We start from the raw sequence: 27,189 nt of genomic DNA, 5'->3' as shown, positions 1-27,189 counted from the left end.
CACTTTCTCTGTGGCTATTCTGGAGAAACGCTGACGACTCAGTTGATTCAACACATTAATCCTGTTTCCTCACAAACTGTACTCACGCCCCCCCCACACACACACACGGCAGGCAATGTCATTTGATTTTAAGAAATGTGTTGAACGTGATATTTAAACACCGAACCAAAGACGATATCAAAGCTGGAGTGCAGTGAAAGAGGAGCAGAGAGGAAACACTAGATCATGGCTGCTCACACTGCTTTCTCAAAGGCATCATTTATTTAGACTTAACCTGCAGAGAAAAGGATTCATCACCTTCATAAGAATATCAAGTCATTCACCATTTGCTTTGCTATTGAACAGGTCTACCCTCCAGTCACACTTTCAGATTCACTGCTGCTTCATCATGACAACCACTATAATTGTAAGATTTTTGTATTAGATTTGGTTTTGTTTATTTCCTTGCAGCAGCATTTGGGATCCTTACAAACAATAACTAATAACTTAAAGGAGAAATATGAAAGACCCTAGAGCTCAAAGACAAGTACTGCAGTCCAAATAGTTGGAGCCATATACCGTCTATGGTTGATGTAAAGTAGGCTGCAGACTGAAGGGATGTTGAAGCTACACAAGAACAAGACAAGCACAACATTACACTTGATAACACTTGATAACTGTCAGTTATCTGTCGATGTGAAACTAAGCCTGTTATCTCAAAAACAAAACCCCGCTCACACTTGGAGTTCAGTGGCTGTCTTGCCTTACTTCGTACCAGACTCCATTAACATTTTGCTCAATTTAACCATTCATGCTCATTTGGTGAACATTCTGCATTGATTTTAACTCTAAAAAATATGAAACGGGCGAACAATAACAGATGTTCTGAGCCGGAGTGGAAATTTCAAAAGAAGAAGATACTGGCTGTAGGGTTGTTGGCAGCTAAGCGTGTTTTCTTAATCTCTGGTGACATATCATGCTCATTTTATGATTTATTACAGTAAATATATTACAGATGTTTCCTTTAAGGCAAATCAGCCATTTCTGCACTCTCACTTGATGCCCCTGAAAAGTGGATAGTTAGCAGAACAGAGCAGGGGAGGTCTTTATCTCTGTAGTAGTGACCAGCAGCAGCAAAACTATTAGCAAATATAAATAGGTTAAACACTTATCTTCCTTTCCTGTCTAACTGTGCAAACATCACATTAGTCTGTTTGCAGGAATAATAGTAACCAACCCTTTCATGCTTCTTGTGTTTTATTTAGCTAACAGCACTGATAGCTACTAGTGCAGCATCTGCCAAGCTGACTAACTGCCTTAATGTGTAACCTATTTGCAGCTAATTTAAATAATATCTGAACATTTAAATATCATTTTTCTGATAGTGAAGTTGTTAAAGGTGAGTGCCCAACACCGTGGTTGACAGGCCCAATAAAAGCCCTATAAGGTTACAGTACATCCCCTACATGTGCTGGCTTGGCAATTTCACTTGGTTTGAAGGTCTATGCTTCACTAATAAAATGCTTGTCTTGAGTTGAGAAGCTACAAAACAGTGGATAAACACATTCACTTTCCTAACAACAGAGGCCCCTGCTGTCTTGTTATTTAAACATATCAGCTCCTATACAGCTGAAAGTGTACATGAAACAGTAAAATAAAGCAGATTTCTGAAAGTACAAACAGCAAAACACGAGAGAAACTAAACCTAAAACCACAGAGACTCAGTTAGAAGCTACAAAATACTTTTAAAAATGTGTCTCTCTGCTCTCCTGCACAAACATAATTTGAGTCTCGCAACACGTGCTTGCTTGAGGAGGAGAACGGGGCTCATCACAGGTTGGCCACAGCTGGCCAGATGCCTCCGTAACCCGCTTGCAGGCTTGTCAGGCGCACTTTGGCATGGTTTGATTCAACATGGTCTTTCATCTGTCATGTTTCTGTCATGTTTCTGCATAAATGATAACAACATACAACAACTCTGCATCTCATGTAACGAAATTTTCTTCAACTTTCCGAGTTGTTGTTCTGACTTATATCAATTTTCCCAGTCGGGAACTAATTTTTCCTATTACTCCAATTATTACCACATGAATGGAGTATTACCCTGTGCGCTCCTCTTACCTGCCAATGAGTGTAAGCTGGTCCATTTGTCCTCTCAATTCCCTGCACATCTCTCTTCTCCCTCCACTGCCAGTTGAACTGAATTCACCCCTAATCCCACCTGTTGGAGTGCAGCACACTCTGTGTGCAAATGTGTCTCAGTCTCCAGGTCGCAACATAGTTTATATTGTTTATATCTTCCTAAAAGCTGCCAGCGGGTATACTGAAAAATAATGAATGTAGTGTAAATATAATGAGGTTGTATTCTTCTACATTAATTTAAAAAAACATAAACAACACTTTAATGAGGTGACTTTTCTGAGCTTGTTCATTTGTTTACTCCCCATGCTGGCTGCAGTCTAACCACACTGTGTATTTTAATATGTCTTATCAGAAATTGCAAAGCTTTTCTTTTTTACGCTGGACTTGTGAAATTGCATACTCTGTCTTTTTCTCATTGTTGTGTAAGGCATGTTAGGTAACATCCTTTACTTAACCATGGCAAACATACCTTCTGAAAATTTAATCCATTCACTCCACTAGCTGGCTGACGACACTGTGAGCTGTGTAGCCAGCTGATTTAAAAACATGCCAATCCACACTGGTTTAATATTTGCTGTATGACTGGAAACATAATTATCCCGCTGATTATTCACAGTAAATGTGCCTGACAAGCAGACAGCTTTAGCTGTTCAGTCAAACGTGTGTAAATCAGCATTTCTGAATGAATGAGTGTCTCCACTGTAAGAATAAAAGCACATCTAGTATGAATCTGGCATATAATGGTAGCCTAGTTAATTTGTTACAATAAGCAATTGATGCAGATAACTGAAGTTTATTTATTGCAGGAGACTGGGACTGTTTGTTTAAAAATATAGGACATCACAGTGAAACTTAAAATTTCACATTGTGATGACTTTTTGAATGTAAACTCTTAATCATTTTTAGCCAAAACCTAAGAAGAACTAGTGGTGGAAGAAATACTCGGATCCTGCACTTAATAAGACTGAGAATCAGATAAATCTGCCAAACTCTACAATGATTGACAGAGGAGCGTCACAGTCCAAGATTTGAAAAGTCACATGTCTACATCTTGCTGCTGGTTGTTAATACTGATGCATCAGTGAGAAAGTATCCTACAGTGTCTCGTTGTTGTAGATGTATAAGGTGGAGCTGATTTTGACTATTTTAAATACATTTACTGTAAGTAGTTTAGTCTAATGGTTTCCAAACTTATGAGTTGAGCCCCCTGTAAATTATCACAAGCTAAATCAAAGGGGTGATTTATGGGAGAAGGAAGAAAATAAAGCCAAATAATGGGACTTATTTGCCTTTGCCTTTTTTTCTTAATTATAGCTATTAAACAAATGCAGTGGAGTAAAAAGTACAATATTTTCCTATGAAATGTACGGAAGGAGAAATATAAAATTGCATAAAATAAAAAAATACTCAAGTAATGTACAAGTACATCAAAATTGTGCTAACATTCAATACTTAAGTATGTGTTTCTCTCTACTACTCAACTTCATGACACCACTTCAGCTGAACATTTTGAAAAGTAGAAAAATTATTGCACAAATATGTGATGTATAAACAATTGTCTACACTGTCCAAATGTTGCACTCAAACTGAAGGTTTTAGCTCCAAATTGCTTGTCTGTTTGTATATACAGTATCCAAGGTCAGCTCCTGATGTATTGTGACACTTTCAGAAAACAATTCGACCCAACATGCATCACTTCAATAGATTTTTTTTCACATAATAAGCGGGTCAGGCAGAGAACAGTTAGAGCAGACAGAAATCACACAAGGAGGAACAGACTGACACCGATGAGAAAAGAGAGGGAGAAGTCAAGGCGACATGAGGGAGGGAGAGTGAGAGAACGGCAGGAGAGTGAAATCTAACACATAAAACATTCCCACAGTGAGCAGAAACTCAGGTGTGGAGCTCCCTTAAGACTTTGTAAAACACTGATATTCCCCGTGTTACATTGAGTACTAATTTGGAGGAGATCCAGCTTCGTTTTAATTAACAATTATCAACTCCTTCCTCACACCCCAAGTGCTATTTTCAATTCTTAATAGGAATTAAAACCAGAGACCTGTGAGATTTTAAAGGAGAGGTAAAGAAGTCCTATTATCATAATTGTATGCAGCACGTGTGTGAGTGTGTGTGAGAGTGTCTGTATATATCTGTTGCAGAGAAAACCTGCAGAGTCTCTCCACATTAACATGGCATCTCCTTAACTGGCCAGTATGATGTTAAATTAGTGGTAAAAAAAATGTCAAATATTTGATAGTTATGAGAATCTGCTGCTTTATACTGTCTTAATATTACAGTCAATTTATGAATGGGTATTGAACTCAGGATTTTTAAGTAGGGCCCAGCTGATACTGGACATTTGGAGCTGATGCCGATGCCGATACAGGGAGTAAAAAAATTCAGATATTCAGCAAATATTCATGATATAAAATATAATACACGGAATAAAAAAGATGTACATTAACACTATTTTTGCATTGATCGCTCTAAAGTGGTTAACACTTAACTTAACTGTCCAAAATTTCATCAGGGCACTGAATTACTTTTCAGAAGTCAACACAGACAACACTCACTGCATTATTTGTAATGCAAAATGCAAAGCTGGTCAGGGCAACACGTCTAACCTGAGGAAACACCTGGTCAAACACAAAATGAAGTGTGTACCGTGTCTGATAGCATGAATGTGTGTTAGCGCCCATGGCATCATTGTTAACTGCCACATCTGTTAAAGCCCAATTAATGCTGAAAGACACATGCAGGTTTTGGAGCAACATATGCTGCCATCCAGACGATGTATTTTTCAGGGACGTCCCTAAATATTTCAGCAAATGTGCGTGCATGTGTTACATCAGTGCAACTTCATAGTAAAGGAAGCCTTCCTGCAGTCCAGACCTGTCTCCCATTGAAAATGTGTGGTGCATTATGAAGTGCAAAATACAACAATGGAGACCCCAAACTGTCAAGCACCTTAAGTAGTATATCAAGCATGAATGAGAAAGAATTTCACTTTCAAAACCTCAATAATTAATGTCCTCAGTCCCCAAATTCTGACTAAGAAAAGCTGATTTAACACAATAGCAAACATGCCTCTGTCTCAACTTCCAGGTATTTGTACTGGCATCAATTCAAATGTAAACAGTACCGAACCATAAGTAAACTGAATATTTTTTATGGTTTTGTATCTGACAAAACAAGACATTTGATTACATCACCTGAAATGGTGACTGGCATTTTCCACATATTTCTAATATTTTATATACTGATTCCTTAATTAATCAATACATTAATTGGCAAATTACTCAATTATGAAAAAAATCATTAATTGCAACCTAAATGGGATATATAATTCCCAACAGCTGAAATGAAAAATGTACTTGGGCCTATAATCACAGTAGTATTTTTTTTAAAATGCCCAAAAGGCTGACTTGACTTTAGTAACTAATTATTTTTCTGTGTAAATGTCTTAAATTGAGATTTGGAGACAAATATCTAATTAACACTCATTAGCGCAGTACATCTCCATAGCCCGCATAAATATAGCAACAAAATCTTCATCTTCATCTAGTGACACAACTTCAGTCCTAAGTAATCAATAGCTGTAAAATGCAATTAAATAGGCCAAGATTATTATTAACTATTAGACCTCGATGTGTTATTCAAAGGGCAAGTCATAACTGAAGGTTTAGTCTGCCATTAACAGCCTGCAAACTGGTGAGGTAATGCTAAAATTTCACACTGCTTCATACTTGTTATGTGGCTTCAGGTAATAGATTTTTGCTCTGGATGCCAAATTCCTGCAACTCCAAACTCAACACACTGATAACAGGGAAATTAGCATCAGGTTATATTCAGTACAGTACATTTAGACACTAGAGCATTTACTATTAAATTATTGGAGATATATTTGGGGGTAGCAATGAAATAGTAGCTGTTAGTGCTGCAGAAAAAACTCAATTGAAATGTACAGTGTATCTTTCTCTGTTACACATGCTTGTGCAGCCTGAGTAAAGGGCTCTCCCCAACGACACTGAGAACATCTGTCAGATATCTGCTGCAGTGCCTGAAAGGCCTTTTCACATCAAGTGAGCTTTAATAGGTAACTGAAGACTGAAATTCTCGCTATCGCTTCAACCTCTCCATCCAATATTCCTGCTTTTTTTTCCTCCTGACTGTTGTTCTGCTAAACCAAACCCAATATAATCCCTCTCCTGTTTCCTCCTCGCCCTGTCTTCCCGAGGCTTAGTCGATATGTTAGACTTCTCCACACGTGCACGGTGAGATAATGAAAATGTTTCTATAAATAGGGACAATAGTGCTGACAGTAGCACTCTCTCAAGTGAGATATCTCAGTGTAATTTTCACTAACACTCACAACCCCACACATCCACACACACACACACACACATACACACACAGAGTAAATGCTGGCGAGAAAAATCTCCTCCATTGCTGTGTGCTTCATCATAGTGATAGTCCTGAAGCAGCATATAAACACTTGAGTTGCAAAGCAAACACATTTCAGATATGTGCTATATGAGGCTTAAATATAGGACGACTCCATACACAACAGATCAATGTGCCCTACACGACAAACAGCACACAGCTTGACTCTGCAGCAGGCAAACAGCTTGAATCTACATAATACTCAATACAGCTCATGTAGAGCATGCAGGTATTATGCTACACCATGAAACTCAAATTAACTTCCCACTTATACACCTCAAATTCATGTTGTACATCTAGTTGCGTAAACCACAAGACAACAATTATTCCATGTAATCATTTTCAGGGTTCCCATAAACAAATTCAAACACTTTTCAAGTATTTTCAAGCTGCCTGCCAGACTCCATTAACATAGTGCTCAATTTAACTGTTATCTACTCCATCGAAAAGATTAGTGATGATTTCTTACAATTCATTGACATACTAGCTGTGGCGCTGTTGTTTGAGTAGTCAGTATTTCCACCCAGCATGTTTCCTTACTCTCTGTTGACATATCATGGTCATTTTATGATTTAGTGAGTAAATAAACTGCGTATTTCTCCTTTAAATCAGATGTTAATGTGCTATAACCCACCTAAATTAATTTTCATGATCAAATACTACAAAAGAAAAACACAACAAAGTTACTGGTAGACTTGGCATCCTCTGTGACCTGGCTGAGCCCATATAAAACAATCATTCAAACAACTACAAGACAAATAACTTCAATTTCAATAAAATCTTTTTCCTTCCAAGCCCACACCCATTGAAAGAGCAACATCCCGGCATGTTATCATCTCCTCGCCTCCCGCTCACTGTTCTATCAGAGGGCGAACATCAACAAAGACTGACAGATCACACTGTGTGTAGACACACATGCAGAGCAGCAAGCAGAGTCATCTTCATTTTGTGCAGAGGCACAAGCAATTAAGCTCACTCTGACTTGTTTTATTTCTTTATCTAAAAAGCAAATGATTCTGTCAGAGAGCAATTTATTATGAAAGTAATGCAATTACAAATCCAAGCACTTTTCAAACCTTGAAATCATTACATTAAAATTAAAGCTTCCAGGGATTTCCAGCACCTCTTAAGAACCCTGGAGCTAAATAATCCAACACCACACAATAAAAACCAACCATGAAATGATTCAGTCTGTGAAAGCCTCTAACCTGAACTTCCAGAGAATCAACAGAAGCTGAGGCAAAGACTGATGGGACTGAAAAATAATTGCGATGGAAGAAGCAGAGAAGCTTCATCCTTCATCTCTTTCTCACCTTCCAGCTCATGATGAATGACATCTGAGAGGTTGGGTTCTTCGCCCCACCAGAAGATCCACAGCTCCTTGGCGTCGGGCTTGATCTTGCGTCGCCAGACGCACAGCAGGTTGGCCTGTACGCAGCGCATGAAGCTGCGCAGGACCGGGTCGTCCTGGGCCGGGGCTGAGATCACCGGTCCGTACTCCCCGCCACTGCGGAAGCCGTAGCAACGCCATTTAATGCCCGTCAACTCCGCCTGAGAGAGAAGGAGAGAGAAGAATGACTAAAGAAACAGTTCATTGAGCAACCTTAAAATGACTAATACAACATTGTTATTATGTGCAGTGATTAATAAAGTAATTTCACTCTTCAGTCGAAATGCTAAAACAATTAGCTGATTCAATGATAAGTCAATCGACAGAAAATCCATCCGTAATCAAATCTAATAATCCATTAATCGCTTATCGCTTTTACTCTCTCAGCCTATTTTGGGGTTTTGTGCTGTTGGTTCGACATCTAAAGTCGTCATCTTGAGCTCTGGAAAATAGCACATTTTTCTCTATTTTGTGACATTTTAACATAAACGGCTGCCTGCTAGGCAGGTTTGAACTTGGTGTAAGCTCCTGACAGCCAGAAAAAATTATTTTGTCTTGCTTGTGGTTAATATTCGCAAATGACCACTGGCCTTTACCCTAGTTACCAGTTTCCCCAGTTGAAAGAATGTCATGTCTTAATTTTTTGCATCAAATTATGGAAAGTGATGTTGATAAGAGTATTGGAATCGATAAGCTGTAACTGTATTTGTATTAGAAACAACAAAACCCTAAAAATACCCATCACTAGTTAGGATAAGGACATGGATTTTTTTAAAATACATAAATAAAAGAACCATTACGTTACTAAATATATTAAATTACTATAATGTGATGGCAGTCTTATCAGTGTTAACCATGAAGTAAAGTCAGTGTACAGACATTTCTGTCACATGACAGACTGACAGCATCAGACGATTTGACTCCAACTTCCTGTTTACACAGCTACAATCCTTGTGTAAATGTTTAAATGTTTAACGTCTCCCTGCCATGCTGTTATAACCTTATTTAACCGATCCCTTCACTCGCCGCTGTTGATGCTGTAAAGACACAATAAAAGTGTGTGTAACTACGGCGGTGAGAGGAGGTGGAGAGTGACAGCGAGACATAAAGAACGGCCTTGAGTGAAATACAGGGAATGAACTACTACAGCAGAGACAGCACTGAAATATGGAAGGAGCAACACAGACTGAGACAGACACGAGCAGAGGAAACAGTGTTGGGGTCAATGGTTGGAGCTCGGCCCGGCAACTGACGTCTTCTCAATTTAATCTAATGGCATGATAGGTGTTCATGCTGCCTGTTGCAGACTTGGAGGCTCTCATCTGCGATATGTTTAATAATGAACCAGAAAAAAATAAAAATTCTATACCCACCAGAGCCAAAGAGACAGTAACACATGAACATTATTATCATATTGAATTTTTGGATTATTTGAAGTTGAATCGTATGAACTACTTCTCATAGCCGGTGCATTAACTACAGTAGATGATGGTCGACACACCCTGAGTTTGGGGAAGCAGAGAGGAGTACCAGCATGGCAGGTGCATGTGCATGTAAGAAATGTAAGAAAACACCTCACCTTGGACTCATTTTTAATTTTTTTTTTTTACCAAATGATTGCTTGATTGATCAGCCTTGAAAGTAATGGGCAGATTAATAGTTAATTAAAAATAATCAATTTGTACAGGAATAAGTAAAAACTGACTTTGGGCAAGGGGATTTCTGAACCACTTCTGCAACCAAGCAAGTGAAAAAAAACATTAACGTTGAAGCCTGTTTTACCCTAAAACCTAAAATAAAGGCCCACCTGAAACAATCAATATCAGATTAACTGCATGCTATTTTTATAATATTTTCATTGCTTTATCCTGCCGTCAGACACCCTTTTTGCAGTGGGGAACTGCAATTCTATAAGCCAAATATCACTATGCAAAACCAGTCATTTTACCTTGCAAAACACAGGAGTAGCTGGTCTAGCGCAGAATCAATTTGGCTAGTATGTTTGTGTTATTGTATAGCTTAGGTGAATATGAACTGTTCTTGTGACCCAAGTCACATAATAACTCAGATAAACTAACCACACACAGCAGCGGTAGATTAGCAAGTTCGGTGTTCTGCACAGTAAAATTACTGATTTTCCCACTGGAGTTTGGTAGGTTTGGAGAGAGCGATATTTGCCTTATATAGCAGTGGTTTCCTGTTGGAAAAGGCCGTCTGTTTGCAATGAAAATATCCTAAATAGAGTGCATGCTGAAAATGATATCTTATATTAGATGGGACCTTTTATATGTTGCTAAATGATGTTTTTCTGCTGACCCTGTCTATAGCAGCACATTGCCCGGCTTCCTACACCAGTGCTCCTGCTGCTTCTCCAAACTGGGATCAACCCGACAACTATCTTCTGTAGGCAAGACATTGATTACAGATAAGTACCTCATACAACCCTACTTCAAATAATGTGAGCTATTACTTTGACTGTTGTAAATTAACTTATGCAAACAAGCAAAATCATCAGTGACCCTGCGTTGCTCATGTGTGCTTTGGAAACTTGTTTTACGTTTGTCTCCTTGTGTTTGCATTCGTGCATGAGTGAGCCGAGTGCACAAAAGGCATTGTTGGACAGGACAGAGATTTGGCAGGCAGGAGGGCCGTCGCGCTGCCCTCCTCTCCTGTGTTCACCCAGCTGTGAGGATCATGTTTGGCACACTGGCTCAGGCACCAAGACATCCAAGACCAGCTGAGAGAGAGGAGGGGAAAAAAGGAGTACTGACCCATTTTAACACAGAGACAGGTAGAAAGGAGCACCTCAGAGAAAATTAAAGCCTGTAGTGTCTTTGAGTGGATGAAGAAAAAGAGGCTCTACAGCTTTGATGACTATAAAGAGGAGGGTCGAGGAAGCTTGGGTGTGTTTTCAGTGCAGGCACGCGTCCAAATCACAACTAGAATCTCACCGTGCTTTTGAGGAAGTCCATCTATGTACAAAAAACACGAATTATGACAAACATAAACATTATCTGCAGCTTCTTATAAGTGAGTGCACACTGAGGTATGTACATGACCCCCAGGAACATCCTGATTGCAGAATGTACTCATAATTATAAGCATGTCCCTCCTGTAATGACAGTGTGTGTAATGGGAGATATAAACATTGGCGCTGTGATAAGCCAAGGCCTAAAATTAGCCATGACAAGGTCAAGGATGCTGTTTCTCCCAAAGCAAAGAGGAAGACATCTGCTTGCACTGCCTCGTCACTCCCAGTCAATGTCAAAAGTTCCTCCACTGTTTGACACAGCTGTCTGCTGCTACTGAGGCAGGAGAGGAGAGCAGGAGAAGTAAAATGTCAGAAAATATATTCGACTCGATAAAGACGGACCAGTTGTTTGTTTTTATAAGGCAGCACATGCTCTCCAGTGAATTGATTGTCAAAGATCCCCTCCAGACATGTTTTTGAAGACATAAAAATACTCTGCTTAGAATAATAATTTGAGTCTGATATGGGTTCTCTACAAAAAAGTGAAAGTCTACAGCCACGCTAGCAGGTCTGTGAGGCTGTACTCAGACACAGGGAGGATTTGAGTTACATGCTAGCATGACCATGTTAACATGCTAACAACTAGTATGTTACTGTACAGCAGGTATAATGTTTAGTTTAACGTGCTTGCAATTGCTAACTAGCACTAAAAACAAAACATAGTTGAAGCTGACGGGAATGTCATTAATTCTGCAGATATGTAGACATAAACCGAATTTTTTGGACAAATTAAAATTTTGACCTAATTATGGTGCTAGATGAAAAGTTGAGGGCTCACCAGAGTTATTACAATTCATCCTAAGGGTCACATGAATGTGTGCATAAAATTTAACGGCTATCCACCCAATAATTGTCAAGACATTTCATTCAAAGCCATAAAAGTGCTTGAGATGTTTAAGTCTGGAAAACAGTCATGGACCGCATCTGAATTTCCATTCTTACATGCTATTTAGGACACTGTAAAAGTATCTGAGATTTGATCGAAACATGAATGTGAAACCCTCAGTATGTGAAGTGCACGCTATTTACGGGGAAATTTTATAGTGTGCAAGCGCTGGACACTTTGCCAGAATTTAATACCCCACAGTGCAATGCAGTAGTGATGGCAACAACAACATAACAGACAATGGCAGACAGCACCCAAGGCAGCTGTAGTGTAACATCAATAACACTTCAGTTTAAGTTCAAGTGTATGGCTTCACTTCGCTAGGTATGATATTTTTTATTTACTTTATTGTTTGGTCACATTTTTTTATGTTGAAACACTGTTGTGGTTTTATTAACTGAATTAACTAAGACTCTAGCTAATGTTAATTAAAAGGTTAGCATTTGTAACATTATGTTACATAAATGAGAGGGGTAGGGGGATGTAGCTAACTTACCCAGATAATTTATGCAAGGAGGCTCTAAAGTGATATGATAATTACACGCTGATCAGTGCGTCCCAAAAGATACGTACTACTGTTTTTTTTTTCTTCACAAAAGTATGTTGACCAATAGCATACATATTTGGTTTGTAGCGCAGATCCTAGGTGGGATGGAGGGGATATGTTCACCTCTACTTTTAATAATACTGAAGTTTTCCCACCAAATAAATTCTTTTTGAATATTTTTTTAAATAACTTTCCTGCTCAGTGGCATGAACAGCATGCTTTCTTTCCCATCGTAGGTTGAAAACTAAAACTGTAAAAGTGCTGGGCCAGTCATTATGTTTATGTCTGTGGCAGATACTTCATCACAGGTTAGTTAATGATGTTACACAGTAAATACATGTCTGCTGACGGTGCCTGTTGATTGAAATGAATTAGAAAGAAGTCTTATTGATGTTATAACTAGAGTTTTAACTGTGAAAAAATATGGGTCAACCATAAAAACACCTGTTTTTAGAGCAGAGTTTGGTTTAACAGTCTGCCTGCTTGAAAGACCACTGGGAGTGGTGTATATTTTAACATGAATAATTCACATAAACTGAGCTGACCTACCTTCTAATCATCAACCTTGTAAACAGCATAAAGTATTGTAAGACAATACTAGCTCATATAAAAGGTGGCATAATAAATCGAAATAGAGACAGCAGTTCCGCTTCACCCAGTCCAGGCGGATAAGCCTAACTGAATTTCACCACTGTCTCCCCCTAAGCTGTAGCTGGATCTGCGCTCCAGTGTACAGTATGCAATTTCAACCAACCTACTTTCACTGCCGTCCATACAGCCATGCTGCTAGCATGGCTAAAAATTCTTAGAATTACACCTACTCTTTGTCCTTCATGAAATGCATGCAATGTTTGTGTTTAAAAGTGGACAATAATGTCTTCGACTTCAATGACCTCAAAGTCCATTCTCAGTTTCAAGTTTCCACACCACACTTAAACACTTCTTAAACTGAGATTTAAAAAAGGCACAGAGAAACTTTAACCTCTTCAGCAGATGAACGTGAAAATAGCCTTCTCCTTCTTCTTCTTCTGGTGTCTTTCTGCACAGTGAAGGTCAAACATTCAACTGCAGTAACAATAAGCAAAACACATTCTTGAGCTTTAAGGCAAAGTCTGTTCACTTTGTAGTGCAGAAATATGACTTAAGATATAACATTTCCCCAATAACAAGGTGTATTTTCAGGTGAAATACTGTACTGAACAGCCAGAGGCTGCACTTTGTCTTCCACCACAAGCCCAAAACACAGGTGCTGTGTATTTGTTGGCCATGTGTACAGCACTACCCTAACACCCTGCTGAACTCCTGTGGAGGATTAGCTGTGGCACAGTTGCAGGAAGAGGAACAGGGCTACAGTCACATGCTCCCAAGCAGATCCAAACACATGCCTGCACACAAACACTACCACACACACACACACACATAAATGCACGCACACAACACACAGCAGCTGTGATGATGTGCAGACCAGAAGTGCTCAAAAACAGTGACATGCATCAGGAAGCAGACATATTTTCCGGCTGATGTTGTTATTTTTCAGTGGTGATGGCTAAAATCTGCTTGTGTGTACTTTGGTGGGCGTCTCAGCCCTCGTGTGTGTGTGTGTGTGTGTGTGTGTGTGTGTGTGTGTGTGTGTGTGTGTGTGTGCAGGGCTTCAATTTCTCAGCACACGTCACCTTCACTAAATCAGCCCTCTGATGTCACTGTGATACCAGTGCTAACAAACAGCAAATTCTTATATTTGTATGAATAAATTATCACTTGTAACACACAAGAGAAAGCAGAGGAAACCTGTAAAGCGTGTCGAGCTATTATCTCTGCAACTTTGGTGACAAATCAGTGTTGTGAGTAAAATAGTGACACCCAAATAAAAACAACCTTTTAATCATTTTAGCTGTAGCGCTATTAGTGTTAGTCCTAAAAGAATCAGCGGTGAAAGTTGCTTAAGTGCAGCCTTCAAACTTAGATTATGTAGATAGATTTTCAATCCAAAGATACATTATACCATGCATCGGTATTTTAGGTGGTAAATGAGGCAAAGCTGCAAAAAAAGAGGGTCAATTAGGATTTGACTCTCATTAATCTGGGAAGAATCTGAGTCATTTTGTGCCATTAGTGGTGGTGATGATGGTGTGTTTGGTGGGATGGTGTGTTTGGTGGTGATTTGGTATTGAAAAAGATTGCTCAGGAACGGGTATAGAAGCCAAAATATTGGTACCAGTAATGGAAATTTTTGAACAATACCCAGCCCTAAAGACAAATAAACACTTGTCTGTGCAATAAATCATATTTCCAATCTTTTTGTCATTTCTTGGACGATCCCCCAACTTGTTACCTTCTCCAAAGGTGGTCCAGGAGATGAGTAACAATACAAAGTAACACAGGGAAAAAGAAGAAAGGGAAACTGAGGAAAATGCACAAACAAGGATCTTTTTTTAGTTTTCGATTTTAATGCTCTTTTAAAAGTTTGTCTTTGGATGTCTACTTTGTATCTAATCTTAATCTGCCTTTTAATCTGTGTCTCGATTACCCCATAATGGACTTTGCTATCAGCCGACCCAACGGCCAGTGAGCATCGTATCTGCCGGTACTTTTGTTTTAGTAGTGGTGGTGGTGTGTGTGTGTGCGTGGTGAGTGTGTAAATAATAGATTCATTTTGTTGCATCAATGTTTAAAAAATGTTTGCAAGTATATGAGAACTTTGACCTATATACACATCTGTAAAGAGAGCAGGCAAAGAGCAGAGCCAGTAAGTATTCAAAGCAGCAAATTCCTCACTATCCCTCAGAGTATGAAAGAGCAAATCAACGATTATTCTAGGCAGCCATCTCTGTCTCTTTTAAAAACTACCACAGGGGTAAGAAGGCAAAGAGGTCAAGGAAAAAAGACGGTGGATTTAGTTTCACTGTCAATAGAGCCAGCACTCCTCCAAGTCCCTTGTTCTGCAGGTTAGCTGGTTCAATTTCTGATTGAGTGCAGGACCAAAAACAAGAGCTTTTTCCTTCCATTGCTAAGACGGACCAAAGCTTTGACCTTACTCTCACCTCTATTATCTTTCTTGTCTCCACTCTCCCTCTCATCTCTCAGCACTCTCTCTCTGTCACGGATGCCTATTGAATACACCCAGGAGTGTCTCACGCTCTCCTTCTCGTCTTTTCTGTTATACCTCCCTTTACGCTTTTTCTGGTAAACAGAGAAAAAAATAACAGCTAACCGTATGTTTTCAGAATATTTTTGTGTCAGCGCAGGGGAGGTGGAAGCTTGTGCTCTATTTGTAGTATTCTATTAAAATCCTCCTTTCCAGTTTCTTGCAGTGAGATGGATTCTTTATCATTTTACAAGTTTTTGCATTTTTTGAAGACTGATTTTAAACTGGAGCCAAAACTTTTTTTTTAAATCTGGGCCCTGTTTTAACAAATTGTGAATGCCTAACAGGTACAAAAAGTTTTGGAAGTGTGTTTTTCAGCAGGAATCAGGAAAGTTTGCAATGGCTGCAATGCAGTGCTTATGGGCAAATCAAAGTACATCCATTAAACGTGCTTGTTTTTGTCATCAGAGGGTATACATGAAGGTTTTGTGCAGACATCTGTGTACGCCCAATTTGTTGTGACATACAGGGTTGTCCTTGCAGCGATTACAAACACTGATCTACTGCACTTATGTGGAATATGACCTCCAAGCAAACTCCAGAAAGACTAACAGGCGTCCGTGGTGTCCGCAGCTGTACACGTCTGTTTCAGACTATTATGGAGCCCTAAACATCTGAAAACATGGAAGGGAAAGGGTCCCTGCAGAGATCAACCTTTGCAGACAGCCCTTTCCGACAGGTAACTCAAACTGTTTTATTGCTCTCTTCAAAGCCACCAGACTCCTTTGGCAAAAACAGTTATTTTACCTTGTAGAACACGGGAGTTGTTGTGTAAATTTCCATGTAAACTATATCGACTGCCAAGATGATTCATTTTGACTTTGTCCGGTTCTGGAGAAAGGTGTGACACTGAAATGATTCATGTCTCCAACTCATCAATGCTTAAATAGAACATCAGTCTCATCTTATCTATCATCTAGCCAGCAGACATTCACTTGTATGAAAATTTCATATCACAATTATTGTGACCAAAATTATCACAGTTATCATTATTATCGTGGTATTTTTTTTACATGTCCTGAAAATGTTCAAATAGTACTGCTACACACTGAAATCATTTCACCAAGTCTAATATTGAAACCTCTCAACAATTTGAAATAGCATCAAGTCCTTTGTGATGTCAGTTTTTCCACTGATGCAAAATGAACCCACGTTGCTCCTACACCTGCGTCTGGTAGACTGTTGCTAACTTTGGTTGATGCTGGACAGTATCAATGTGAGTTTTGTGTGGTAATCAAACACAGTAACCATGATAATAAAATCTGAAACAATAACACTATTTTTATTCTTATCTACTCATATTTTTATCGTGGTTTATCGTGAAACTGATTATAATTTCATCCCTACAAGCCAGTGACAAAGGAACCAAGATAGCTGTTGTCAAGGATACAGGCAGTCTACACATTGCAGATACAGAGATATAACCATGACAAAACTAGTGCTGATTGAAGAATCAAGTTTACAGTTATAGTTGGGATTTCTTAAGTTAAGATATGACGTCTGAGATGAGAGAGGACACAGCCATGAGTTCAGCAATTGCTTCTGTAATAGGAAGACAGGATTTTCCTTTGAGTGAAGCTTAAGATAGGAGAAGCAGTTTTCTGTAATGAGGCCCTAGATTCAGAAATGCTGGAATTACCCTTTAAAACCAGAGAATTCAAAATAATTTCCTGAATATAAGGGGAACTGAGCCCAGGCTTGGAAAACATCATCTGTATCCCAACCAGAGTTCAACGTCAGTGCAGCAGACATGTGCTTGTAATCAAAAGAAAATATGGAAGTCAGGACTTTAATCTTGAGCATACATTGCTCAAACAGAAAGTACTGGATAAAAACTCTAAACCACCATGTGACTTCAACAAAGAAAGAGGATCCCACTTCCAGTTTTCATACCGCAGGTTTATGAGACTGACACAAATATACAGTGTGTGTATATATATATAATATATATATATTAACTGCATATTGTTTAAAGCCCAGGAGCTTTACAATACAGAGGAAACCCCAGTTACTTAGATAGCAGAGCTGAGAGGAAAACACACTTGACATGCACTTTGCAGGAATGCTTCTGCAGACTGAAAATATTTTTGCTCCTCCTGTTCTTTCTCAAAAACTTGAGCGACCTTTTGAATGGACCTCTTCAACTTTCCAACATGCAGCTGGACATATGTTTGTGTTATACTTCCATGTAGGAAAGCACACACACACACACACACACACACACACTTTGACGCACTTTTTTCACACAGGGCCTTGCAGCTGCCTGGAACTGAGAAAGGAATGTAATGACAGCATATTTAAACATGATTCCGGACTTGTACACTGTAAAAAGTGTATTTCAGTAATAATTGAAGTAATTTGCTGTTTTGAACGAGTCTCACTCAGCTTTCCTCTTTTGAGAGGTCAGTCTTTTTTGTGGATTATAACAACTTATTTCAGTAAAAGTGAGTCAGGTTTTTCTAAGTCTTGCACATCTCATATCATGATGTTCAACTCTTTTCCGTATTTTTCCCTGGAGTTGCAAGACAAAATTAAATTTTGAGATCAAATAATGTATATTATCAATGTGCAGGATTCATGGGGATTGTTTGAATTCGTTAGTTATTGCAATCACAACTGCAGCTACTATTCCTGAAACGATACTAGGTTTTAAGGAGCAGTATTTCACTATTTTACACAAATCTGAAAAAGTGAAAACTGATCTGCCTTAAATGTAGGTTGCATTAGTGCAAACTGTTGATCTGAAAGCAATTAAATTATTAAGATAACCATTCGAGTTGATCAGAAAAAACTTAATTAATTTGTGTGTTATCAGTTGAAGTATTCTCCTAAAGGTGGTCTGACAATTCTCATTTACCAGCATAAAAAAATTACTTTCACTTTCATTACAAATGGCTTTTAATAATAATAACTCGATATATACATGAAGCCAACTAAAAGAGAGAGATGTTAAGAAAAAAAGAAACAATATACACTCTGGTTGGTTATATGCAGATGCCTGAGCTTTATTAAGGACACTTCTCTGTCAGAGTTGCAGCTGATATGAACATTTGCATCAAAGCAGAGAGGTGTCTAGTGCTCTATCAAAGCTGACAGAGAGCGTATGAGACCGTCGTCTGAGAGAGATGCCACTTCTTTAGGAATCTCACAACAGTGTAAGAGCCTCACAGTCTGATAGTCTGACAAAGGAGGCACTTTAGGCAATTGAGAGACAGCCTGTATCAGCAGTTTCACCTACTCTGGCACAAGTGAAACACTTATTCTGTCAGAGTGGCATAGCTTTCTCATCAACGTCAAATCTGTTTAGACACTTGACAAGCTGCCAATATTTAGGGTGTGTTCAGATCACTTGTGATGCCTGTGAGTCTTTAGATAAGACTCGATGTCTTTATCAGACACACACAACACTATCTATCTCTTTTTCATTTGATGTCAAAGAACAGGGGAAATGTAATTATTTCGAACAGACACTATGAGAGAAGTGACCCAATGCAACTTATTTGATGTTTCAGCAGAAACACTTTTAATCCTTTTAGATTTTAATGAAATCAAACCCTGTTTGATCCCATAGTTTGCATTTTTCACCCATAGCCATTTAATGCATTTTCATACATCAAAATGTATTTTAATCAATTTGCTAATAATATCAATGATTTGTTATTTTTTATTTGAGGCAATAATCAAAATAATCAGTTTACTCCAACTTTCATGAAATAGTTTGCATAAATATATATTTGTTAAACTGAATAAAGTGTTTACATTGAGTCAACATTTGTGAGATCAATTTTTTCAAGTTGATCCAACATTTAAAAAATGTTTTGCGTGTATATTTTCTATATTGTAGCTTTTATCGTTGGTGACTGCTGCTACCACTGCTTAAGTTAGCCATAATGTGTAGCAGCCAATATTACAATGTCATTGTTTACCTGCACAGTGTTCCTCATGCAGAGCAAAATTGCTAAACATTCCTGCAAGATTTGAAATGTTGACTGGTCTAAATAAAAAAAATAAATAGATTTAATCAACAAGGAAATTACCAATACGAGCTAGCAGCTAGCCTAGATTGCTATTGGATCACTTACATTCCAGTATTTGGCCAGATGTGAATTAAGTGGTCAAATGTTGTGTCAAAGACTTTCACATTAAAAACATCCTGACTGATTAGGGTTGTATTAGCTGAATTTTGAAAAACACTAAATACTATACTAAATAAAATGAACATTAAAATACTGCACAATAATTTTCATTTTTGATTTTTCAGGGAGAAAAAACAACATATTTTTGTCTTCGCCTGCTGCCAACCTGCATTTACTTTGTTTTACCCCTGCTTGCACCTGTTAATTTATATTAATATATTTGTTTAATTGTTACACAACCTTTTGTAGGTACTGGGGTAGAACTTTGCCACTCACATGAGGGGAAAAGCAGAAAAGTGACTGACTTGTTCATGAAAACAATGTGACTTTGGCTGCACTGTAAACAGATAAACTCTTGTCCGTAGTAACTGCTCAGAGTGTTTTCTGTAGTATTAAACCGCACTTGCTGTCACCACCATTAACCATGGCATCACCACATCAACCAGGATTGAAGTCTTGGGTATTATAACCTTAATGACACAATTATTCTTGAACACATCCAATCTGGTACACTGAAGCAGTTTAATGAAAAATCGGGTGCAAAAAAACAAGCACGGACAAAGAAAACAAAGGTTGAGTGGCTGTGCTGCAGAGTCAGCGGTGAGAAGTCACCAGTTAGAAGAGCAAGTGGCAGAAATCAGAACAGGCAACGACTCCCCCTTCATCAATTAACCCACTGAAATCAAATTAACCCACAAGGAGTAGCGCTCCCCTCTGGCATTTTACACCACAAATGAAGAGCGATGCACATTACTGCACTTGTGAGGGAGCGAGAGCGACACAAAAGCACCAAACAGGTGTAGAATGAAGGCCTCTGGGGCCGCAGACACTAAACAGATGCTTTTCCTCTGCCTTCTGCCGCCACCTTTACAAGTCCCTACAAAACAAGGGACCGTCATTTGATCTGTGTTCTGCTGTAGCATCCAGCCCTGGGAGGTGAGCAAGCCAAGCGACCTAATTAGAGCAGCGAGAGTCCCCAGGGCTGAGTGACGGATAGACCTGCCAATCACGCGGCAGAAAGCCTCCATCAAGCCATGACTTCTCACCTGACACAAAGAGAGGCGGGAGGCAGCAGGCAACGGCAGAGGAAGACCAATAAGGACAGCGAGACATTGTGTGCAGAGGCGCTGCCTGCCGCATCTGAAAGGGCTGACAAGATCCCCAGCCATTTGGCAAATAAAACAACAGAAAGCTGCAGTGTCAGGCTGCTTTTAAAACGTTAAGGGACGGGCTAAGGCAGTGGCCCTGCTTAGCCTAAATTATTAACGTGCAAATAAATAAACCAGTCCCTGCTTTACGAGTGTCTCTGGTGTAACTTAATTAACCGTGACAACCCACGGGGAGGGAGACATGAGCGAAAAACACAGACAAAGACAGAAAAACTGAGAATCACAAAGAAGGAAAAACACAAGACAGAGAGAAGAAAGTAAAAACAGTTGCTAGGCAACATACAACATATATAGGAATTCAGAAAGGTATTCAATTTTTTGAGATTTCTGTCTCCAGGGTTACAGTGGAAATATAACATTTCAAGCACTTCTGTGGTCCCTCAGTTTACTCTAAAATCACAAAGGGGTGTTCTGTACGGTACGTCTCTATACACTCTGAGAAGTAAGAGCTCCAAAACGGTCTTCCTGAAGGGCTGCGGTTCTACCCGGAGCCAAATGCTTCCGAAGAACCCTTTTTTAGACTAAGGGTTGTTGCTGAACTCGTTTACCAAGGGTTCTTTGTACCATAATAACCATGGAAGAGCCTCCTGAGGGTGTTCTAGATAAAAACCTTGAAATATAAAAAGGCTTTTAGTAGAACCCCATTGATGGGTTCTAGATAAAACCCTATAAAGGGTTCTCAGTAGGGTGTGCATTCTGGACAAAACCCTTAGAACATAAAAAACCCTGGTTGGTTCTTGTTAGCACTCAGAAGGTGGAAAGGTTCTGGACAGAGCACCAGAGAGGGTCCTGCGTGAAAGCAGTACACCCTAAAACGGTTCTCTGTAGAACCTGGGGGGTTCTGGGTGAAACCTTTCACAGATGTTTCAAGGTACCTTTCTCAAAAGTGCCACCAGGGACCAAAAAATAATTCTTCTATGGGGACAAGCCAAAGAACCTTTTATGGTTCTAGATAGCACTTTTATTTCTCAAAGTCTATGTTGTCCCTCCTGAGCAGAGCTACACCTCCACAGCTGGACTTCATAAAGTCAAATTTGGCTGCAGATGTTATCAAACACGTCACACATGCGTCAGGAAAGTCCTGGATCACCAGAAACAAGACATTAACTCAGTCACAGTGTATAGGATTACTCAGTGAGGTTCTTTAGTGAAAGAATGAGAGAACTCAGCGCAGTAATTGTACAATTAGCGCGGCATGGAAGCTTGTAAAATGCCTACAAGTAGTTAATAGTGTGATTGTTCCTGAAATTGGGCAAATGGAGCATAAGCGGTATGAAAAATACCTCATTTGGTTTGTAATTTCCTGCATTGATTTTTACCACAGGGATGCCATTTCAGATAAAATGACAGCACTGCATAAGTCAGCATGACTTTTCCTTGTTTCATTACACACCCGATAAACAAAGTATAAAGGAGAAAAACTGGAGCAGCAATGCCTCCATCTATGTGTGCGTGTGTGTGTGTGTCTGTGTGTGTGTGTAGGATGTACAGTAGGCAGGGCCGGGCCATTAACTCCACCGTAGGTCACACCAGAACAGGTTTCAACCCGCAACTCACCTAGCTGCTGTCTGTAATCTGTAGTTTGCTTACTAAGTGGGAGTGGCAGCCAATCAGAGCTTTAACACTAGAAGTCCTCTGCAATTCTGCAAACACATTTGATTCACACACGCGCGCGCACACACACACAGTATTATGTAATCCCACTCAAGTCCTCCTCTTCTGTCCATTCACTCTTAACAACAGACACAATGGCAGCATGGCATGTTCATATCTTTGCTAACACCTCCCTGCCTAAACACTTAGTCCTGTGGCTCCGTGCTCACTCACTCATGCCTGGTAAATAAACTCTACCAACCAACCTATTGTGACACACCTTTAGACTGGGTTGCACCACCAAAGATCTAAGATTAGTTCTAATCAGTTTTCAGCAAAAGGTTTAAAATGAGTGAATCCAGGTTTAAAATTAAGCAGAGCTCTGCTGCATCTCAGTTTAGTGATTTAAACCAGTATTAAATACAGTTTAATCAGTATGAACCTGCTTGCTTACTCAAACTAAAATAAAGAAACAAGTACATTAAAAAATAAATTGAAGTGCTGTTGAGACCTACCTAGGCATCACCGTTACAGTTACAGCAACAATAAGTGTGGCTGAAAGCGCGGTGGAGGAGTTAATGGTGGAGTTAGTTACAAAAATTGAGCAACCTTGGTAATGTGGAAGTGGTTTGGTTACAACAGATCAGATGTACAATAAACCACAATAATACGTAAGAAGTGCAAGAAGACTGTAACAAGAGGGGGAAACACAACAAACTAATTTCACCACCTCAAGCAGAAGCACCCAGCTGAGTTCGAAGAGAGGCAAAAATCAAGAGAACAGATCTCAACAGCTACTGTGGGTTCTAAACCTAAAAGAATTTTCAGTATTTTGTCATACTGTCAAGAATATTGCAGAAAGTAGTGTAATGAGTAGTGTAATATTATTTTTGTTCCATATTTCCCAGCCCTACCTAGTATGTATAAAAAAAGGAGAGAAAACAGAATGTTGCATTGTGTGCTAGCTAGCTAAAAACTTAACACAATATTATATTGTTTTCTAGCTAACTTAAACGTTAATGAAACATTACAATGGTTGCTAGCTAGCTAAAAGAAAATAACCTAATAGTACGTTGTTTGCTAGCTAGCTAAAAGGTTAACAAAATGTCATATTGTTTACTAGCAAGCTAGGAAGTTAGGTAGCCTAGTTAGCCTACTCATGATGGCTCTAATGTCTATTTTAAGAAAACTATGTTGGCCAAATTATGAACTGGAGTGAAAAAAGAAAAGAAAAAACAGAAGCATCATACAACCCAGCTGGTTTGAGTGCATCCCTTAACTTTCTTCAGTGAACTAGATTATTTTGCACAGTTTGTCTCAAAAAGGCAGCCATTTTAAAAGTAAAACCTCCTCAAGTCAAAGTTTAAAGTTAATAATGGATCACAGTTTAAATTTGCATGTAAATTTGTAGTGCGACAGAATTAAATTTAACCTAGGTTAAGAGTAAAACTGAGGTTTAAATTCAATACTTTTTTTTATTTAAAATTTCTTTAAAAGTTTGGTGCACAGTTTAAAATGAAACCATGTTTTAATGAGGTTTAAAAATGTATCCTTATTGGTAAAACCCAGCCTTATACTGCAAAGTCCATTTATTTTATGAGCCAAGCCAGGACTGAAATTGAGCTGTACAGATTTTCATTAGCATCTGAAAAATCATGGGTGTCTGCCTAATTCAAGATGAGAGAGAGCGCCGTTTGGCAGCGCCGGGAGAATCAATGCACCACAAATGGCTGTGAATCAACAGTCTGCACATAATGTGTTTGTTCTCATCAAGTACCCGTCTGATTGGTTGCAGATAATCTCTCAATGGAACATGAACACATGATAATTAGAATTTGCAACAGCACAGCAGACATTAATGTTTTCTCCCCCCCCCCCCTTGTTTTGTACACCCTTTAACCTGAGTGTGCTCTAACTGCAATTGAATCCCAGCCAACCATGATATTGGCAAAGCTGTCTGGCTTGCAGAAAATATTCGCCCAGTTACAAGCAGGGCAGTATCTCCCTTCAAAGAAATTCTCTTTGTCAACGTGTCTGCGGGCAGGTGAAGAGGCTGCAAACAGATTTCCCCGAGACAAAGTCAATGACCCGCCTGTGTAAAAAAAAAAAAAGCTGTATCAACCAATCAGGCAACAGGCCTCAGAATTCGGGTTCATTCCAGGGGCAACACAGATCCAAAATGTAAGACTGGAGGAAAGTGGTGTTAATCCGCAGGGGAAAACATAGGCGACCCAGGTGTAGTGTCTACACTGAAGATAAGTATATCACTACATGAGACAGAACAAGTAAATTCAGCTTCTGGTGGGAAATAACACATTTACTCAAGTATTAAGGATTGCAGTTGGGATTGGAACAGTATCAAAACATTTTAAAAAAGAAAAGAGGAGTTTTCAAAATAAAGAAAAATAATTACATTAAATATAAGATTAAATGAATTGATGATGTAGTTAGTTTATGTCCAACTCTGATTGTGGGCACTATATTTAAACTGCTTATATTGTAATTTTATAGTTTCTATTCTTAGTCTATTCCTGTTTTTGTTTCATAAACTTCTGTTTAATTATTTATTTTTTTTACTTTTCTATATTTATTTGGACTTATTTCTGTTTTCTTGTGCTGCTGCAACACCTGAATGATCACCTCCAAGGATTGCTTATCTTATCTTATCTTATCTTATCTTATCTTATCTTATCTTATCTTATCTTATCTTATCTTATCTCATCAAGTGCAAAAACTCAAGACTGGTGAGATCAATAGTCAAGTGTTATTTCTCTTGATTACAGAGCAGTGGTAATTAACTAATAAATAGATTATTGTTTAAGACTGATTTTCTTGTATGTATAATACTAAAACACACTGAGAGGGATGGTACATAATGAGTGGATTGTGAATGGAGGACTTTTACTTGTAATGGAGTATTTGCTGTATTTTTTCCCTTCAAGAAATTCAGCATAAAGACTACACAGCAGCAGCCACACTCTGATGATAATGTGGTTAATATCTATCAGTTTGTGCTCCAGCTAACCAGCTAACTTTCCAACTATCACAAGCACTCGATGGCACCAGCAGCTACTGCCCATTCCTACCAATCCTGCGTTCCCACTCAGCCTTCTGTCGCCCTGCACACATGCAGGAACAACCAGTGGGCGCCGAGAATAGCACACAGCTGGCACTGCAGGGCTTACATATTTCACACTCAAGCCACCGTGCTCCAAAATACTCCTACTGCCCATCCCGTCCCATTTCCAGCTCCAGGACCAGCGGTGGTTCCCTCCCTCCCTCCTCTTCCGCCCTCCTCCTCCTCCTCCCTGTCTGTCTTTGAACCGTTCTTCACCTCTGTGGCAGGACCCTGACAAGCCGACTGCTCAGATAAGATCCATGACTGCACTCTGTCTGGAGAATTTAACAGAAGAGAGTAAAAACAGAAGCACGAGTGAGGAAAAACCCTGTCTTCCTGTTCCCAGCACACACCCTGCCCTCATTCTGCACACTCTGAGAAATAACAAGCTAAATACAACTATTAAGGGTTCTTCGCCTTGTCCTAACAGGAGAACCCTTTTTGGTTCCTGGTAGAACCTCTTAGAAAGATTCCACCCAGTGAGTTCCATCTAGAACCCAACATAAAGTGTAATACCAATACGATATCTGTGGAAAGTTCAACCCAGAACCCCCAACAAGATGTTCTAGAGAGAAACCTTTTGTGGTGTAATGGTTCCACCAAGAACCTTTCTACCTTCCAAGGGTGCTAAAAAAAAAACCTCTGTAAAGGTCAAGGTTTGTATCTAGAACTCACCAAGGAGGTTCTACAGAGAACCTTTTTATGTTCAAACAGTTTATCTCAAACCCACCAAGGGGGTTCTACTGAGAATCTTTTTATGTTCCAATGATTTTATCTAGAACCCACAACAAGGGTTCTACAGGGAACCTTTTTATATTCCTAATGTTTTATCTAGAACTAAACAAGGAGGTTCTACCAGGAACCTTTTTATATCCCAAGGGTTTTATCTAGAGCCCACCCTTGGAGTTTCTCTCGGAGAACCTTTTTATGTCCCAAGAGTTTTACCTAGAACATGATGAGGGGGCTCTACAGAGAACATTTTCATATTCCAAGAGATTTATCAAGAACCCATCAAGGGGGCTCAGCAGAGAGCCTTTTTATGTTCTAAGTGATTTATCTAGTACCCATCCAGGGAGAACCCTTTTTATATTATGGTACAAGAAACCATTGACGAACCCTTGATGAAAGAGTTCTTCAAGGATCTCAACAATTCTATTCTTTGAAAAAAGAGTTCTTTAAGAACCCTTGATGAATAGTTTCTTCAAGAAAGGGTTCTTCAGACGCAAGTGTTTCTGGGTAGGACCTCAGCCATTCAGGAAGAACCCTTTTGGAACCATTATTTGTAAGAGTGTAACCCATGACAACGCTTGTTCACTTTCTGTTTCAGCAGTGGACTATTTGAGGAAGTCGCATCATGTGTGTGTCTGACATACAGGATGTCATGTTCACACAGGTGGGCCACCGCCGGCTTCAGTCCCATCGTGATGACAAGGGATTCCCGCCACAGTGACAGGGGCAGATTAGTGGGAGGCGCCACACACAGACTCAAGGTGAAGACAGTGCGAGCTGTCAAAATTGCGAGCGAGCGGAGCCAAAAGCACAGGTTGGGCGTGGGGGGCGGACTGTTTAGTGAGAAGCTACCAGATGGAGCTGCTCCATAGGGCATGCAG

The 27,189-nt window shown here is 39.3% G+C and overlaps 1 protein-coding gene across 6 annotated transcripts in view; it reads right to left on the bottom strand.

Annotated features, from left to right (window-relative positions):
- LOC146308352 (mediator of RNA polymerase II transcription subunit 13-like) overlaps positions 1-27,189 on the bottom strand; it is a 115,407-nt gene that overhangs the window by 77,077 nt on the left and 11,141 nt on the right. For all 6 annotated transcript variants that reach the window (XM_084745495.1, XM_084745496.1, XM_084745494.1 and 3 more), the window contains exon 2: positions 7,878-8,115. In XM_084745495.1, coding sequence (XP_084601621.1) covers positions 7,878-8,115 — 238 coding nt within the window. The remainder of the gene's footprint in view (positions 1-7,877; positions 8,116-27,189) is intronic.

The sequence above is a fragment of the Lutjanus erythropterus genome, chromosome 20 (genome assembly GCF_056507025.1).
Source record: "Lutjanus erythropterus isolate fLutEry1 chromosome 20, fLutEry1.hap2, whole genome shotgun sequence".
NCBI classification, from domain to species: Eukaryota; Metazoa; Chordata; class Actinopteri; order Lutjaniformes; family Lutjanidae; genus Lutjanus; species Lutjanus erythropterus.
Note: the sequence above shows the minus strand (reverse complement) of the source record. Positions and strands in the feature narration are given on the sequence as shown.